Here is a 19,379-nt window from a genome sequence, read left to right as displayed (position 1 = left end):
GCACGCTCGAGACAGCGGATACCCCAGCCCCTTCCGGGCCACCACAAGCACCCCCGACATGAGCGACATGGAGGTCACCCAGGCCACGCCCACTCAGTCGGCTGCGACCACCCAGCCATGTCCACCCAGCCCCCCAAGGTCAACTACAACCCTAATGCGGCCCTCAATGAAATTGAGTTTGACAACTCTGCCATAGAACGTGAACAACAAGTTGGAACAGGCATTGGCCAAAAATTAAAATTGTGACTGCTTTCTTTAATTATTTACAATTATTTACTAAGAAAGGCTGTGATTTTAGCTGCGTGTCCTCAATGAATTTTATAGACTGCTATCCTAAGAACTGATATAGTAGCTAAATACAGCTTCTTCTTCTCTTCCCTCCTTAATCGGCTGTCACAGGAAGCTGGAAGCTAAAGCATTGGGAGCATATTCTGCAATAGTTGAGAGAGAAGCCCCTAACTTGATTGTGAGAATCAGTTATTAGCAAGAGGGCTGAAGAAGGTTCAGGAGAGGGGAGACTGCCAGTTGACAGAGGAGAAAGTACTGCATTGCCACTGCTGGGTACATCCCCCTTCCATGGTCATTTGTCCTTCCGTTGACTTAACTGGACATTAAGGATATTATTCCTCTCAGGCAATAGACAACATTCTTTGTGATGACCCATTTATTCAGTGGAAAAGTTTTGGTTTTTGTGTTTGTAAAAAGATATTGTAACTTAGTTTAACATTGTAAGTTGATTTTGTAACAAAATCAGTCCAAATTTGATGGCCAAGGAACAACCTAGCAGATTTAAGAATATGCATGGTAAATATGGAGCCACAAATGTACCCTAATTTTTCCAAACATTACTTTACCTTCATTAACAGTTTGGAATCCAAAATAGGACTCTTTATACAGTTGGTGTTGAATGCTATGTCTGCCCAGTTTTCAGTTCTGAAAGGTTAAACAATGGCAACTGTAAAATTACAAGAAATGGAAGTTATTTAGTTTTTCAATTTAAAATAAAATTTAAGAAAATTATGTTCTCTATTATAACAATATCAAGTTGCAGAAGTTTTCATTTTTTAGAAAAACAAACTGCTAAACCAATTCCATTGACTTCTGTTAAATTTTTTATAAAGAAGGTTAGGTAACCCATAGACCTGAGCTGATAATTAATGTGTGAGTTATTAAAAATCAGAAACACAATCCAGTTAATTGGATTGTGTGTCATCATAAAATAGCAGCTTTCTGAAACTTCAAATATAATCATCTGAAATCTCAGTAGGTTAGCACTATTACTTAAGAGGTTTAAATGAAATGCACTTTCATTCATACTCATCTACATTTAATTTGTATATATGTACTTTAAATTGGCTTCTGAGTCAAATTAAAAGGTTGTTTCTTGTTTTTTCTATGATTCTGATTTACATGGATATACTTGAACAATGGTTCTTGAGGTAGAAAATCGATGTTGATGCCTGAGTTCATAAGCTAATTATCTATGGCGTACAAAACGTTAAGATAGAAATAGTACTTATTATTGTTGATGAAAAATATAGCATGCAAACTTAACTTTGGGAACCAATCGTCATGGCACCAATAATGGAAACTATTATATCTCTTGGCTGCTTGACAACGTTAAATTCTCAACCAGCACCAGAAAATTCTGTTAGAGCTATTTTGTAAAGAACTCGAGGGATGATATTCTGTTTTGTTCAGAAGTGTTGAATATTATTTGGGATACGAACTGCTCCAAAATAGACATCCCTGTCATAACGATGGGCAAGATACCCTTTTATCATGAGCTCATAGCTTTATCAGTTTTGCAGCCTTTTAGACGTGATGTAGCCCAACATAGTTTCATTCTACGAATAAATCTTTTTGATTCCATAGTGTTTTCACAAAGTTGCACGTTGCAATGTAAGAAAGTTGTCAAAATGCACATTATGAACCACAGAGGCATTTGGACAAAAACATTCAACTGTAATTTCATTTGGGCTCATGTATTCCTCCCCTTCTCTGCTTCTTGGTTTGTCATTGAAGAGAAGATTGGAAGCGTTTTTATTTTTTTGTAACTAGCCCCAGTTTTTTGTTACAATCTTACAGTTCGTACCTGGCTTCTCTGGGTAAAAGCCAACTTTAAATTGTAATCTACAATTCTGAACTTCAAGATAGAAGTTAGATTTAGAATTAATTAGAAGTCTTAGTTATTCAAAAGCAATGGTGGCTTTAAACTACTTTTGATCTTCATGTGACCATCAAGGAAAGCAGCCAGGCTCATGCAGAGAGTAGTCATTATGATTAGCAGGGTATCTGAAAAAGAAATCATTTTTTCTGTTGACATACAACTTTAGAATATCTTTTAAAGGCAGCAGCTTTCACTATACAAATTAGCTGTTTTGAACTTTTGAAACCACAGATCTAAACAAATGCAAGAAATTCAATTCCTGTGGATTCACTGTTTGTCTTCTTTGGTAGTACATTCTGATAGAATTCCATTACATTCCCCATGATACGAAAACTGGAGTGATATTTCACCAATCTTCCAATTCACCCACAAAGGTATTGCATACCATCTTGTGCCTTATTGATAGAAACCTGCCATTACTGGATGAGTAAAACTGCAACTAGTATTAGGATGGAAGACTATACAGTATGTTTATTCTGAGTGGTATTATGTTTGATCCCATTGTTAAAAAGTTAATGAAAGTTTCATTACATTCCTATTCTTGAGAGTTTTGCTCAGTGATTCATAGCTTTGTTTAAAAAAGGTTTTGTACAGAATTGTTTTCTACTCCTGTAAATCCCAAGATATTCTTTATATATGGAAAATTTATGTAATGTTTTTTTCCTGTTATTTTATGAGCAAAAATTTTAAACCACTTCAGTAAGCAAATACTGTAATAAAATCATTCTTTTTTGGCAACTTTTCATCTATGTTGATCTTCATTTAAAAGTGGCTATCTAAACAAGCATATTAAGGTTTTCTTCATGTAACTGATTGCAGTGCTATTTTGGTTGTTATCAAATATAGGTAGTCCTTGACTTACAACCATAATTGGGACCAGAATTTCTGTTGCCAAGCAAATTGGTTGTCAAGTGAGCTGTGCCTGGTTTTACAACCTTTTTTTCCCATTATTAAGAAAATCACTGCAGTTAAGTGAATCATAGTATCATTAAGCAAATCTAGCTTTGCCTATTGATTTTCCTTGTCAGAAGTCATTTGGGAAATGTTGCAAATACATACCGGTTGCTTCATAATCATGGGGATACAGTGATGGTCGTAAAGACTGTTCAGAAGTTAACTTTTTTCAATACATTTATTTTGAATGAACTAAGTGAATGGTTAAAAGGATGCGGTGGCTCAGTGGCTAAGACACTGAGTTTGTTGATCAGAAAGGTCGGCAGTTCTGCGGTTTGAATCCCTGGCACTGTGTAATGGAGTGAGCTCCCGTTACTTGTCCCAGCTTCTGTCAACCTAGCAGTTCGAAAGCATGTAAAAAATGCAAGTAGAAAAATAAGGACTACTTTGATGGGAAGGTAACAACTCTCTGTGAGCCTTTGGCCTTTAGTCTTACCGGCCCCATGACCGGAGAGACATCTTCAGACAGCACTGGCTCTTCAGCTTTGAAATGGAGATGAGCACCGCCCCTAGAACCGGAAATGACTAGCACATATGTGTGGGGTAACCTTTACCTTAAATGAATGGTTGTAAGTGGAGGGCTCTCTGTGTGTTCTGAGTTCTCTTGAGTAAAAAAATAATAGAGCTAACAATTTGGGGTTCATTGTATACAACCATCCCTGACATGATGAGTTGTGAATCCAGCTTCTGAAATTCCAATTGCATGGCTGAATGTCACATTTAGAAATGTTGAGACTTGCAATTCCAATGATGCTGAAGGAATGGGGGCTGCTGATTTAGCAGATCAATGTCTTAAAAGAGATGCTAACTTTCCCATCAATGCTTACCATTTTTTTTAAATGGTATTGGACCGGATCATATTTATAAAAATCTCAAAGAAAGTATTAATTAGCAAGTTAGTCAGCAGTAACAGAAATCTTGTTGATTTTGGTGGCTTTATCCTGTTGGCTTCATTTAAAAATAACAAAATCCCTATCCAACCCTTTGTATTCCTAGGAATGTTGATTAGGAAACGAGGGTATTGAATAATGGATTAAACATCTCATAAACATACATATTAAATGCTAATATAAACAGTGGGTGATTTTTTTAATTAAGGTTTTTAAAAAAATAATAATTAGAGGTTATATGAACTACCAATAAAGGAGAATATATATATAGAAAGTTATCAGATGAAAACAGGTACACTATACTATGCATACCAGCAGAATTTAGGCATTCGTATTTTCTTTCTTTATTGAACAAAGGGATCGATGACAGAATATTGACTTAGAGTATTAATAATCAAGTTAATTATAGGATTCTCTATTTCGTTTTGGCTCCTTTTTCCTACCCACTCATTCTTTATCTGAAGGAGATGAATAGTTATATTCTTCATATGCTTAAAATTTATTTAAATCATCCATTCACAGATTGTATTAAACCTGAAACCTTGCTTTTCACTAAGTCCATTTAACTGAAATATTTAAGTTCAATATAAATACAATAATACAATATAAATACAAAGATGTAATTTTTTTGCATCCGTGAAGAAAACAATCCATTTGGGGGATTGTAAAACTATCCTAATTCGTGCATCCATCTATCATAAAATACATAAATCCTTAAAATGAAATCCAAACAGCATTACTTTCAAGTTACCTTAACCAATTGTAAGATTCACCGGAGGGTCTTCCATGAACAAACCAATTCTGAGAAAGTTTTCTCGGGATGGAAGCACCCAGGCTTTTGCCTACGTGCCCCTTTTATTGGTTACAAAAGTGGGTGGTTACAGAAAGCAAACAAAGGAATAGCAAAAGGGAAAATTATGATTTCATACATAGCAACACTACACGTGATTATAAAACTTAGTTACAAGCCAGAGATAGAGATGAACGCCTCCCCTTCATTACGGCCAGGAAAGGAATGTTATCTGTCCGTCCTTGGAAGGTCAGAGAGAAATGTGTTTCTTTGAAGTCTGTATGTGTCAGTCTTTTGTATATTAAAACCGAAGTATGTCTCCACAAGGCACCAGGCTGATTAATAATTGCAACAACAAATGACTCTAGAACAGGGGTTTCAAACTCGCAGCGTCACGGTTCACTTGCTGGTGCAGTGTTCAATGTACTCCACGCATGCGAAGCAGAACCAATTTACAGTGAACTGCGCACATGCAGTTACTACAAAACAATATGGCGGCAACACCAGCCATTTCCTGCATGAAAAACAGAGAAGAGGAGTAGATATTGTTCAAATCATTAATTCAACTTTCATTTTTCATTTGGAAAGCATTTGAGAATGATTTGCAGGCACTTCAAGCTGCTTCTGTTAGGCCTACTTTGAATCCATATAAAAAAGTTTGCTTTATTTATTGCTTTCAAAGAAAATCCTGTCCTGTGGCAGAAGTGTGTGTGTGCGTGTGTGTGCGAGAGAGGGGGGGGTTCAAAATAGTCAAGATGCAACATTCAAGGCGACTGCAATCAAAATTTGATCAGTTTGTACATGTTGCTTTGTCTTTTGATGACATATTCAAAAGAGATGGGGCTTCAGCTATGTGACATAGTCCACTACTTGACCGTTTTCATTCCTTCCTGTTGATGCTCTGATAACACACCAAACTAACAACTCTTGGTTGTACAAAGCACTATCTACCATATATCCATCTGGTTCAGTTAGAAGCTGGGAGAAAAGCACTGGAAACAACATGGAGGCCAATTGGAAAGTAAGGTTTATTGATGAAGCAGAATCACCAGAGCTTGTGGAGTTGAGAGTGGGTGGGTTTTTTTATACCTTCTTTGGGCTTTGTATTTGAGCTGCCTGTTCCTGTGTAAGAACATGTCCTTTAATATTCTATTGGCTGTTAGAATCCTATGGGATTATGTAGGGGTCATAGTTGACTCCATAGGCAAAAGAGGAAATTGAAATCTTAGGTGCTTGTCTGAGCTAATCTGGTCAACCTCTGGCTTATTGTTTATCTGAGCTCCCAGGTTTATGTGACTTCGAAGTTTGAACTGCTCTAGGGGTGGTGCAGTGGTGGGTTGCAGGCGGTATGCCCCGGTACGGGCATACCAGAGCACCTGGTACTATTCTGTTATGGTGCTCCGGAGGGTCCACCCACCCGGCCAAGCTCCTTGCATGTCCTTTAAGCTTTTGGTGCTTACGTGCACGGCACATACAGCACCTGCGCAACGCTCCGCCGAGCAGCCGGAGCATCGCGGAGGCTTGCAGAAGCGTCGCAGACAAGTATGATGCATGTGCGCGCTGTGCGCATCCATGTGGGTGATGCCAGGCTCCCGAACCCACCACTGGGGTGGTGCAATGAAAGGGCTTGTGTTCTGAAATCATCTTAATGGTAATTCCTATTGTGGCTAATGTCCTTTGTTGGATCTTGGATGAGGGGTTGCTTTGAAATCCTACCATTCTGCCAAGGAGTTTCAAAATATCCTGCCTTGAATAAATTACCAAATATGCATTTCTAAAAGCTGGTCTCCTCAGTTTCTGCTTGGGGCAGGAAGACTGGGGCTGCTTCCTTTAAGGCTTGGTGTTTCCGTCCCACTTGCTTTGTTTCCCTTTTAACTTGTATAAGGAAGTTAATGGAAATATAGAAAGGTGAAGTGTCAGAAATCAAGATGATATTTGCAGCAGCTTAACACCCTCCTAGCTCTCTCCAGGAGCTCTCTTAACAAAAATACAGCCTCAGAATGAATTTTAATTATTTTTTAAAAGACCATCTTATAGTTCTGTAATGATGACTTTATAGTAGTAGAGAAAATATTAGAAGATGGTGGAATTTCTCATAGTAGCTAAACGTGGACATCAGATTATGTATTCAGATGGATTCATTTGCAAGTTAAGAATTGGCTTTGTAGCTTCCACTTTAACTCATCTTTTTGCAACAGCTATTAAGAGAAAATTTCTCTAAACTCTGATGTTCTTTTCCTTTTTTTTTTTGTCTTCAATAGAGTTTACAGATGCTGCCTCAACAACGAAAGGCCATTGCAAAATTTAAAGAGCCCGCTGATGCTTTAAAATTTCAGCAAAAGTTTCACAGGTGAGTATTATCCATAGGTTTTAATCTTATATAAATTATTTTGCATTTCTCAGTGTAAGATGAATTGTATTACAATCTCATTATCCCCAACCAACCTGATAAAAAAGACAAGCTGTTGCTTAACACAGAAACAGGGGAAAAAATTAATTTAATAAGTTAATAATATACAATATACTAAAGTACAGTATTAAAAATTGTTTTTTTTCGACCGTTATATAAAGACCTATAAGATTGGTGATGTGTTTAATGTAGACCTGATTCATCATAATGATGATCATATACTGAAAGTTAGCCTGGGGTCTTTTTGTTCAATTCTTTGTTTCTTTATATCTCACTACACATTTTTCAACAGTGATATCTGTCTTTAAGCCACATAGCTATGCTGGCTGAGAAATTCTAGGAGCTGAAGTCCATAAGTTTTAAGTTACCAAGTTTGGAGAACTGTGTTTTGTGTCATGATTTGTAAGCAGAATATAAAGTGGATTCAAATTCTGGAAACTATAAAGTTTAACAAGCCAATGTCTTCGTGAAAAAGTTTTGGTGCTTGACAAAACTAGGTCCAGAATATCTGAAGAACTGCCTTGCCCCAATGGGTTGTGTTCTGGCAGAAGAGGCCAACTGCAGACTCTGACAGCCAAGGAATAGTAGAGTTGGAAGGGACCTTGGAGGTCTTCTAGTCCAACCCCCTGCCTAGGCAGGAAACCCTATACCGTTTCAGCTATTTGTCTGAAACGGTATAGGGTTTCCTGCCTAGGCAGGGGGTTGGACTAGAAGACCTCCAAGGTCCCTTCCAACTCTACTATTGTATTGTATTGTATAATCTGGGCTGATGGGCACTAGGAAAATAGGCTTTTCCATTGTGGCCCCCACACTTTGGAAAATCCTGTCACCAGAGGTGAGATCCACCCACCCTCTTTTTCTGGCCTTCCAAAGGGGCCTTAATGTCTGATTCTGGTTGTAGGTGTGGAGAAACTTTAGGGTGGAGTTGTGCAGCTGTAGAAGAAGGCACCAATTCTGTCCTGTGTGAGCCCTTGGTGTTTTTACTCTTGATGCTCTGAGCTTGCTTGTTTTTTTTTTTTTTTTTTTGGCAGACATTTCATTACCCAAACAAGGTAACATCATCAGTGCTAGCAAGGAGTGCTCTTTGCTCTCAGTTTATACGCTGATGACTTGCTTGCCTATGAGAGTGGGGGATGGTCTTAGGATCCTTTGTTTGGGCTCTTTGGCAGTTCATTGATTGGGGTATTGTGTAGTTGACAGCGGTCTGAAGTTAACCTTTGAGTTACTGTATTTTTCAGAGTATAAAATACACCGGAGTATAAGATGCACCAAGATTTTGAAGAGGCAAATTTAAAAAAAAGGTTTTTGCACTCTGAAGACCTCCCCCAAACGGCCCGTTTTTTGTCAAAAAAAAGGACATGCATAGCCTTTAGGAGGTTTGTAGAGTGCTCCTGGGGGCTGGGGAGGGCAAAAAATAGCAAAAAACAGCCCATTTTTCGTTCATTTGTGCCCTCCCCAGCCCCCAGGATCACTGTGAAAGCTTCCTAAAGGCTATGCACGGCCATTTTTGCAAACGTGGCGGGGCTTCGGCAAGGCCACAAATGCTGTATTCAGTGTATAAGATGCACCCAGATTTTCACCCTCTTTTTTGAGGGAAAAAGGTGCATCTTATACTCTGAAAAATATGGTAATCTATGCTGATCTGAGTGCTGATTACTGCTGGAGAAGTTCTGGAGTCTTTTTGTTCTCTATTGGGCTGGTTGCTTATCTCAACCAGCAACATCTCTTTTGCATAGTCTGTAGATGCTGTTAAGGTCTGTGTGTCTATTGGTGGCTGATTTGTCAGAGTGCCAGGCTTCTAGGAATTCCCTGGCATTTTTAGACTTGGCCTGGTCTGGGATGGTCACATTTTCCCATTTGAAACAATGGTTAAGTCTGTCTGTATGTTGTGAAATTAAAGAATTTTCGTCATGTTTTCTGACTTCCAGTTGGTCTTCATGGATGCATTCAGCCAATCTTCTGCCTGTTTGTCCTACGTAGTGAGTGGTCGTTGCAGTTCTTACATTGTATGTTGTAGATGACTCCTATTTTTCTTCTGGGGTTGCTGAGTTGGCTTAGGATGTTATGAAGGGCTTTAGTTGGCTTGGGTGCTACGCTGATTCCATGTGGTTGTAGTAGTCTGTTGGTGGTTTCTAAGATATTCTTGATGTATGGCAGTGTAACTGTTTTTAGGGTGTGCGTAGGTTGTACTGTATTGGGTTGAGTGGTCAGAGACTTTCTGATAAAGTTGTATGGGTATCCATTGGTTGAAATGTGTTGAATAGTAATGAAAATCTACAAGAAAACAAGCAATCTCAGAGATCATTAAAGACCCCACATTTCAACTCTGAGCTACAAATATTCTCCTTTATTGGTATTTAATGTTTGTAATTTTAGCTATTCCTACATTTATAGTTGCTTTTATATTTCTATTTTTATTGCATTGTAAGCTGTCCAGAGCTGACATCAGCAGCATACCAATCAATCAATCAATCAGTCTGACAATGAAACAACCCAATCTTTTTATAGTTTGAGGAATATTGGCTTAGAAAACTTGGCTACCTCTAAACTATGCCTAAAATGGGAAGAAAGTGTGTAACTAAATAAGTTCCTTGATCCATTCAAAAAATACATCTGCCTTAAGTCATTATGCATTCATCTTTTTCCAGGCACATGATAGATCTTTCCCATATCAACGTGGCGCTGATAGTGGAGTGACCACTGGGCATAAGTTGTCTTAAAATACAGCAGGTTATGGAAGAAGTCAGAAGGGTAGAATCTCCCTGTAATTTCTGGTGCCGGCTTTGCAGACTCCTTCTGAAAATTCAAAATTACTCTGTGACAGCTGCTGACAACAACAACAACCACCACCACCACCACCACCACGTTGCTACAAATGGAAGTTGGATTACAAGAGTGAAAACTATCTGTATGGAGCATACAGAACTACAGATCTCACGTGTGAATAGTATACATGGATATTTTAGGCTATATGCTATGTGATCACAATGTCTTGGATCAAAAGAACTTTGACTCTTGAAAATAATTTTTTGTAATATTTTTTTCTTAGAAAAGAATATTTGATAATGGTTGCCCTTATCTTCAGTGTGGGGATGTTGAAATCAGAATGCACCCATAATCTACTGTTTGTAGCTAAGCATACAGATGCCTATAGTACAGAATAAACATTGAGCCATATAATTTAATGGATTTTTTTTTTTTTTGCCCAAAGGGTTTGAAGCTCGTTCTTGAAAGATCTTATTCCTAGTAAAGTGAATATAATTGTTGCACATAAAAGTATACCTCTCAGTATTCCTAATATTTCTTACTAACCCTATTTTGGACAATTTGTCTGACCAGTAGATGTCCTTACCTAGGAAGGATGGTCGTATTCAAGTTCCAAAATCTTGGAACAATCCGTCTTTCAGCCTTCTCTTGTGCTTTCTTGCAGGGCTTGTATGGCCAGGAAATAGCTGGGGGTTGCTAGTATGAGAAAGTTTTACATATTCAGGAAGAGGGGATCCATTTTGCTTAGGCTTTTGGGAAAGTAAGTTACCGGTGTTGAGCTTCATATTTTAATTATTTTTTCTTTCTGTTTAATAATTGGCAGTAATACTTGATAACAATAGAGTCTTCCAAATCGTACTCTAGTGCTATTCCCACACCACCTGGTGAATTATGAAGACATTCCCTCTCTGAGATTTTATTTTACACTAAATAAACTCTTCCCTTCAAAAAAAGGTACATATGACTCCATTCCCTACTTCCTTTCATTTGTGAGAAGAGAGAATTCCTTTTACTACTCTTAGAAATCTATTCAATGTTTATACATTTCAGGCCAATAAACATAGAGCAAGTAAGGATTATAAATTCCTTTGAGCGTATAGAAAAATAGTTAAGGGATGTTCTTTCAGGACTACAGGTTATGCAAGTAGACATGTTCCTTTTCTAATTATTCAGAATTATATTCTGTAAAAACTAGAAGGCTTTTAAAGCTGTGTTCCTGCTTAAGAACAGGTGGGAATCAGCAATAAAGATATGAAAATATATCATGTCTTTTAAAGACACAGCTGTTTTTTTCCCCTAGTGGTAATAATTACAGCTATAGCATTTTGGTATAGTGTAGAGTGTGTAGATAACGTTAGGGATTTTAATGATAGTTAGTGAAAACCATCTTCATCTTTGCGAAGTAGAGCTTGAATTTGACTATACCAGAGAGGTCTTTATTATTAACAGCTCTTAATTTGAGTTTGTTAAAAAAAAACACCTGGGATTTTAGTTGAAGGTGCATTTTAGGCTAGCTTTTCAGTGCTTAGAATTGTGTTAAAAACACAACAATCCCTCAGAGTCGAGAGAGAGCATATTATATCTTTGTCCATCCTGGGATATGATATAGTCTTTCCACAAAGTTAAGATTGCTATTTAGGATTTAACATTTAAAGTAGTGGGTTTAAAAAAAAAGTCTTCAACACATAGCTCAGGTATAACTTAAATGCAACAATGCCTGCCAGAGAGGGGAGTTTTATAATGCCCAACCTCTACATCACATTTGAGGTCCGAGGAAACTTTTATTTCTTATGTCAACAGATCTTTGATTAGGCTGGATGACCTTCTAAACAGTTTAGGGTATTTTGAGGACAGTGTTAATTGATGCTTTTAAAGCTTACAGCTCGGGGAAATCTTCTGTGGTATAGCATTTAAAATAATGGGGTGGACTTTAGTATGCTTTGTCTGAGGCCCATCTCACACACATGATAGCAAGGGTCTAATGTGTGTATAACACGCTCACCATCTTGGTAGAGGGGATTCTCTGAGATAAGGGAACGAGGAAGAAGAAGTGAATTTTTTTTTTTTCTCTATCTTTCTTCGTAGTAAGCAGAAGGAAACTTGCCCTATCGTTGATGGGCATCAAATCTCTCATTTGAATTGTCTATAGATACTACAATACCTCAACTGACTAATACTAAATTAGAACTGAGTTTGACATGATCACAGTAACATTGGTCCCTAATTTTGAGATGCCTTCCACAAAAGCTAATCACCGTAAAAATATGAGAGCCTGTTCTTTCCACAATGCTTCCCAAACTATCTCCACATCTTTGGTAGAAGATCTGTTGCAACCATTATCTTGTTCTTTCCTTATCATGTGTTATTTTAAAAATGCAAAAATGCAGTCATTGCATTTAATATATTGTGTAAATACAAGACTTTAAAACAAATTTAAATGAAGCTGTTCACATATTACTAATTTAGTTACACAAAAGCTTGTTTGGTGGGATGGGGAGGAAGGCAGTTGTGCTGTTTTATCAGAGTTGAATGGAAATGGTTCCATGTTGCTGTTATTATTGCTATTATTATTGGTGTAACTCTTCTGTTTTTATAAAGATGCCAGTTAAGTCAATACATGTATCTTGACCTGTGTATTATTTGTTCTGAAACTTCGAAAGCATACATTTGATACAGATGTTTAGCCAGTGACCACTGTATGTGGAAACATTTTTCTCTTATAGAGATAATTTTCATTTAATTTGGCATCATTTTCCAGGTCAGTTTAGTTTTTCTACTCATACCAATGATAAGTGCAGTCAAGTTAAGTGTGATGCTGAATATTAATAATTTTATAGTTCAAAGCTAAATGGCCACTATCATATTCATTAATTCATGCACTTTTGACATTCATTTTGGATAAGGTTGGATAACTTTAATTTCAGAAGAAATTAAAGATAATCCTGTAATGATGTTTTTGTCCAGGTTAAAAATGAGGGGATTTTCTCTTGGTTTAGTGCTCATGGGAAGATTACAGAATATCATTTCTATATAACTATTTGTGTTTTACACTTCTTCAGATTTTTAAAAGTTGTTCTGAAATGTTGGTCATAAGGGAGGGATGTTCAGCAGAAGTCAAATTTATAATGATTAAAAATAAATTTACAGGGCTAAGACCCAAAAACATGCAGGGAGAGCCAGACTGTATAGAGATGGATGCATCAACTATTTGTAGATTGTATCAAACTAGGTTGTTTGAACAATTGAACCACTGTTGACCAAGTATTGTCCTTGAGATAGCAGCCTCTAAGTGCTGGTATGAATTATGTGGCAAGAATATAGACCATTGTTGAAGAAATCTAGTATGACTTACATAACAACAACGCCTTGTATAACAATTTATTTATTTGTTTATTTATTTATTTATTTGTTTATTTGTTTGTTTATTTGTTTGTTTATTTATTTCATGCTTCATATTTTTAGATCACCCATCTCCCTTAAAGAGTGAGGTTAGAGTGAGCTGATCAGCTTTGTAGGAAAATGCCAGCATAACATGACATTTCTCCTTCATTCTTCTCTGGTTTCTTGTTTTTCCCCCCAAGTGACCCAAAATGGTGAAACTAAGGGATTGCTGTATTTCTTGTCAGCAATTGACTTTAAATGGTGTAAATGAATATTTCATCACCAAGAGGGCTCACTCACCAAACATAGCAATCACAGAAGAATTGAAAACATAATGTTACCTTGGACATCTTTTAAAATAAGAAGTGATGCTGGAAACTCTTCATAGTTGATCCAAAGGAATTTTGGCAGCTATTAAACCCTTTAGAAACATTTACTTGAACCAGGAAGTCAAATTAATTACACTATCTCAGAGATACACCTTAGATGTTAGTTTACTTATTCTATTTATCTGGCATAGCACAGTTTCAGTTTTCATGATTTTATTCGTGAAATATATTTTATTTGGTGGCACTTTTTAGATCTTTTTATGGGCATTCCTTAGTACTAGGAAACAAATAAGGCAGGATTCCTATCCACAACTTTCTAGTGTAGATTCTTAATATCTTTTCATTAACTACCGGTAGGTTGGCAGTATAGCACACATATGAATGGGCTTCTTCCTTTCTCCCTTCACTCCCACCCCCTTTGAATGCCTTTCTCACTGTCTTCTGAGCTTTATTTTGCAGCAGCCATATTGGACAAAAAGAAGGGTTGGAGAATTCTTTTAATGGCATCCAAAGTAGCGCAGTTGGCTTTTAAAGCCATAACATATTTCCGAATAGCATGGTTGAGGTGTATCTGAATTAAGGTCACCACGAAATAGCAAAGACCCATACTGTTTACCAAAGTATTGCATTTGTGAAGTATTGCAAACTATTTTTAATCCTAAGGATTTGTGTGTAAGGTTTATTGTAACCTGTTTATTATTTATTTATTATTTATTTATTTATTAACTTATTACTGGTATGGGCCTTGGGCCCTAATGTATGGAACATTGATTCATATTGGATCTCATGTATGCCAACGTTTGGTATAAATCTGGTTGGGAAGGATCATTTTTAATTGTGACATTCAAAGGATATATTCCAGTTTCCATATTCATCTTTAGTAGTGCTGCCTCTTTTTCTGTTATGTGAGGTGTTTGGTTCAGAATGTTAAAAAAGAAGAAGAAGATAAAACTCAGTGTTGTTTTTTGCCGTTGGTTTAAAAACATTGCTCCCCAAAAGAAGAGAATGGGAGAAAGTTCTTAATGAAAAATCTTTAATGCACTCTGGTAAGCAGGATCCCCAAAGCCAGTGATTTTAACTAGATCATCCAGCTGGATGCTATAGTTTTTCCTTAGTTTAGTAATGCAGAAAATGTGCCGATTTATTGAAATTATTGTTAAGAGTAAAATTGTACAGTTAATCTGCTTGACTTACATGCATAATGCTGGTCTGTTCAGTGAAGCATGTTTTGTTTCCTCTCCCATTTTATGTATCTAAAAATGAAGATTTATTTTTATGTAATGTTTTTCTTTCAGGTATAGGGGAAAGAATTCATTCCTGACTCTTCCAGAGCTTAACTTTGAAATCAATATTTTTTTTTAAACAGGTGGAACTACTGCATCAGACCCATTCCTTTACAGGAGACCTTCAAGTTATTTATTTATTTGTTTGTTTGTTTGTTTGTTTATTTGTTTATTTATTTATACTGAATCTATCTATCGTCTGTCTATCTATCTATCTATCTATCTATCTATCTATCTATCTATCTATCTATCTATCTATCTGTCTATCTATCTATCTCAGCAGTTGCCTTAATTTTACATCATGCTTATGACATTTTTCCAATCATGATTTTTCATCCATTGGGTCTTTGCTCCTTCCTTCCTTCCTTCCTTCCTTCCTTCCTTCCTTCCTTCCTTCCTTCCTTCCTTCCTCCCTCCCTCCCTCCCTCCCTCCCTCCCTCCCTCCCTCCCTTTCCCTTCCCCTCCCCCACTCCCGCCTTTCTCTCTTTAAAAATATCCTATGACTAAAGCTGAATTGACTGTTCAATCTTTATTAAGGGAATTATTTAGGAACTTGGCTCCAAATTTTTTGTATATGACTAGCGTGGCATAAAGCCATTTCAAGGGCATTTCTAGGCTTTGCATACTTTGTTGAGGGATTGGACCTATTTGGAGAGCGCAGTTTCAGAATTGTAAGAAGGAAAATGTGCACATTGAGCATTTGCAAACTCTCCTAGAGGGATGTTTATCTTGCCACTTTTAGATGCTAAAATGAGGTCTATATGACTTAATGAGTGGTAGGTGTATCCCTTCTTTCCCTCCTATGACCATTCTAATTGTCACGGGTGATCTGAAATGCCACATTGCAGGCCAGCCGTTCAGTTTAGTTCTAGAACAGAGTTTCTTAACCTTAGCAACTTTAAGATGGGTGAACTTCAATTCCCAAAATAATGTGAGTTGAAGTCCACACATCTTAGTTGTAAATTTGACAAATTCTAAAGTGTCTTGTGCCTCGTGTTAAAATAGTCCATTGATTCATTTCCCCTTCGCTTCCTGGTTCTTAAGCCCCATTAGGGTTTCACTTTGTGGCATTTTTGCACTCAAGTAAATTATTTTAAGGGACACAATGGTTCAGTAGTTAAGATTCTGAGCTTGTCGATCAGAAGGTTTGGCAGTTTGGCGGTTTGAATCCCTAGTGCCATGTAACGGAGTGAGCTCTCATTACTTGTCCCAGCCTCTGCCAACCTAGCAGTTCGAAAGCATGTAAAAATGCATATAGAAAAATAGGAACCACCTTTGGTGAGAAGGGAACAGCATTCCATGCACCTTCAGACAACTATGGAGACGTCTTCGGACAGTGGTGGCTCTTTGGCTTTGAAACAGATGAGCACCGCCCCCTAGAGTCAGGAATAACTGGCACATATGTGCGAGGGGAACCTTTACCTTAAATTATTTTATTACACCATAGCAAGCAGTGCTACTATCTGCTATTTTATTGCATTGTATTGTATCAGATCCGCATTCTTGAATTCTGTTCTTTTAGCAAATCATAAAGTTACAATTAGAAGGATTAGTGGTTTATATCTAGCATCCAGCCTAGATAAGTTAGGATTATAACATTTCAGAACTGTAATCCAGACATACCTCAGATACCTCAGGTTGAGAAAGGCTATTCTCAGAGATCCATCTTTTTACAACAAACCCATCAAATTGTGTGACTGCTACCTTTAATATCAGTGACCAGCAAGTTGGGTGACTACAGAATAAAAGACTTAGAAGGAGCCTTAGAAGTCTTCTAGTCCAACCACCTCCTCAAGCAGGACACCCTATGCCATTCCAGACAAATGGCTGCCCAATCTTTTCTTAAAAATCTCCAGAGTTGGAACAATTTTCTCCTTTTGATTCTCTCCTTGACTAGTTTGCAACCATTTGCTTCTTGTTAATCTTTCCTTTAGAAATCCATTGGCTAGTTTCATTAATGGACCTCTATAAACCAATATAGGCATTTGCAAATTTCATCAAATTTAGAGTATTCCAGAGAATTCCAGAATATTCCTTTTCCCTCCAGATCATGCCACACACATCTGGACCATAATGTTTCTGTTTCTTTGGAACATAGTGGTTGGAACCCTTTAAACAACTTCTGGTGAAGTAGATATATATATGTGAAAACCACTGAAATGCTCCCAGGATTGTTATGGTTTAGGGGGAAACAACATTTTGGATTCTCTGGAATGACCTATTCCAGATAATGAATTTTGCATATATTAAACAGAAGATGTTTCTCTTTTCTTGATGTATGGACTTGTAGCTTCTTAACCTACACTAATATATATTTTTCCTTTACAAGCTTTCTTCTTTTTTAGGAAGGATTTATATTTTGGACAACTGGATAATCTATTTAATAAGAGTTTATTTATGTTATTTTTTCCTTCTCTCTAAGGTGGCACCCAGGAGCTGTTCCAACAGAACCCCTTGTTACTAATCTTTTCCTTTTTCCAGGCTCTTCTAGTTTTCTCTGAGTGGTAGTGATAGCTTGGTGATAGTTGTCGTGTAGTAATAGTGTCAGACTTGTGAAGCCTTGCTTACTGTTACTGAGTGTGATCCTTCCTAACCTGTAATGTTGTGAAATACTGGATATGCCTATATAGAACCAGAAATGCTGTTCCAATGTGTTCTGCTTTAATCTGGACTGATAAGTTTTCTGGGACAAATGCAGTAAGATCTGTCATGCTACTGACTCATTGGGGGGTGGGGGGGTAGGGGTGTGTGATTATGGCCTCATGTTTTGACAGCATTCGCTAGCCAAATCACTTTCCAACTCATGTTGTGAGATGTAATCGTTGTTCATTTTATATGCCATTTCTTTTCTTGCTTTCTTGAACCATTGTCTACAGAGTTTGCTGTTACACTGTGGAAACTGCTTTACAAATCTGTGATTCATGATTTTCATGCCTATAAACTGATTCAGTTAACTGTGACTTTCAACCTACACACTGTAATTGAAATGTGTAAATAAAAACGATTTCTTTTTAATCTCTTGTGTTGTGGAATTTTATTGAAAACTTTCTCAAATGTGCTTTTTCCTGACGTAAATGTAAGTATTCCAAAGCTGCTCCAGTATATTCCTAAAGCACCGAGCACTAAGTTATAAACTGCTATATCCTAAAAGCTATGAGAATACATTTTAATCAAATTAATTTTTTCGGAACTAAGATATTTTCCCCTTAGCTTCCTATCTGCTTTATTTAGAAAAATCATACTCTCAACTGAAGTACTCCAAGATAAATTATAGGTAGTCCTCAATTTACAATTATTAATTTAGTGACCAAAGTGACAACAGCACTGAAAAAGTGATTTATGGCTAATTTTCACATGATGGTTGCAGCATCCTTGTGGTCATGTGATCCAAATTTTAATGCTAGGAACTGGCATGTACTTATGACGGTTGCAATGTCCCAAGGTCAGGTGATCATATTTTGTATCTTTTTGACAAGCACAGTCAATGGGGAGTCCAGCTTCACTTAACAACTGTGTTAGTAGCTCAACAACTGCATTGACTCACTTAACAACTGTGTAAAATGGGGCAAAACTCAGTCAACTGTCTTGCTTAGCAGTGGAAAGCTGGGGCTCAATTGTGGTCATAGATCAAAATATACCATGAATTGGATTTAAGAAAACTTGAATAGGGCCAAAGTAAAAATAATATAAAATAACAGAATAACTCAGCAGTCTAAAAACTCATACAGAAAACAGCATCATTCACAACAAGCTAACGTAAAACCATCCACCAATAATATACAATACAGCTATTGAACTCTGTCGTGTATAGTGGATGGATGTAGTATAACTGTTAGAAAGAGTGTAGAAAAGAACAGGAAAGATGATTAGGGGACCAGAGGTCAAAATATGAAGAATGGTTGCAGGAATTGGGTAAGTCTAATGAAAAGGACTAGGGGTGACCTGATATCAGCTTTCCAATATCTAGGGGACTGCCATAAAGAAGAGGGAGTCAAACTATACTTCAAGGCACCAGAAAGCAAGATTACAATGTATGGAAACTAATCAAGAAGAGAACCAACCTAGGACTAAGGAGGACTTTTCTGATAGTACAGTCAGTGGAACAACGTGTCTCCTGAAGTTGTGGTGCTCCATCACTAGATATTTTTAAAGAAGAAATTGGACAACCATTCATCTGAAATGGTGTAGGTTTTCCTATACCAGGTCAGGATAACGTGACCCTAGCTTTATGGCTGTGCTGTTTAGCAACAGTTCCCAGTTCCAAAAGTGATCCCTAAGCAAGGACTACTTGTGCTTCCATTGCATGAGTCCTAGTTAGGGATGGTCAGACATGATGGGATTTGCTATCATTTGTAGGGCTGCTGGTTGCCTGTCTCTGTCCTAGATCTCTCTCATTAGTGTGAAAT

The 19,379-nt window shown here is 37.2% G+C and overlaps 1 protein-coding gene across 5 annotated transcripts in view; it reads left to right on the top strand.

The window, feature by feature from the left end:
• Positions 1 to 17,988, top strand: part of RBM33 (RNA binding motif protein 33) — a 127,124-nt gene extending 109,136 nt beyond the window's left edge. For 4 of the 5 annotated variants that reach the window (XM_081932658.1, XM_081932659.1, XM_081932655.1 and 1 more), the window contains 2 exons: positions 7,066 to 7,154; positions 9,863 to 17,988. In XM_081932658.1, coding sequence (XP_081788784.1) covers positions 7,066 to 7,154; positions 9,863 to 9,911 — 138 coding nt within the window. In that variant the 3' untranslated portion in view covers positions 9,912 to 17,988. Of the gene's footprint in view, positions 1 to 399; positions 2,903 to 7,065; positions 7,155 to 9,862 lie in introns of those variants that run through there. The other variant, XM_081932656.1, reaches the window with a different exon arrangement.
• The last annotated feature ends 1,391 nt before the right edge of the window (positions 17,989 to 19,379 follow it).

This window comes from Natrix helvetica, assembly GCF_964273705.1.
Source record: "Natrix helvetica genome assembly, chromosome: Z".
NCBI classification, from domain to species: domain Eukaryota; kingdom Metazoa; phylum Chordata; class Lepidosauria; order Squamata; family Natricidae; genus Natrix; species Natrix helvetica.
Note: the sequence above shows the minus strand (reverse complement) of the source record. Positions and strands in the feature narration are given on the sequence as shown.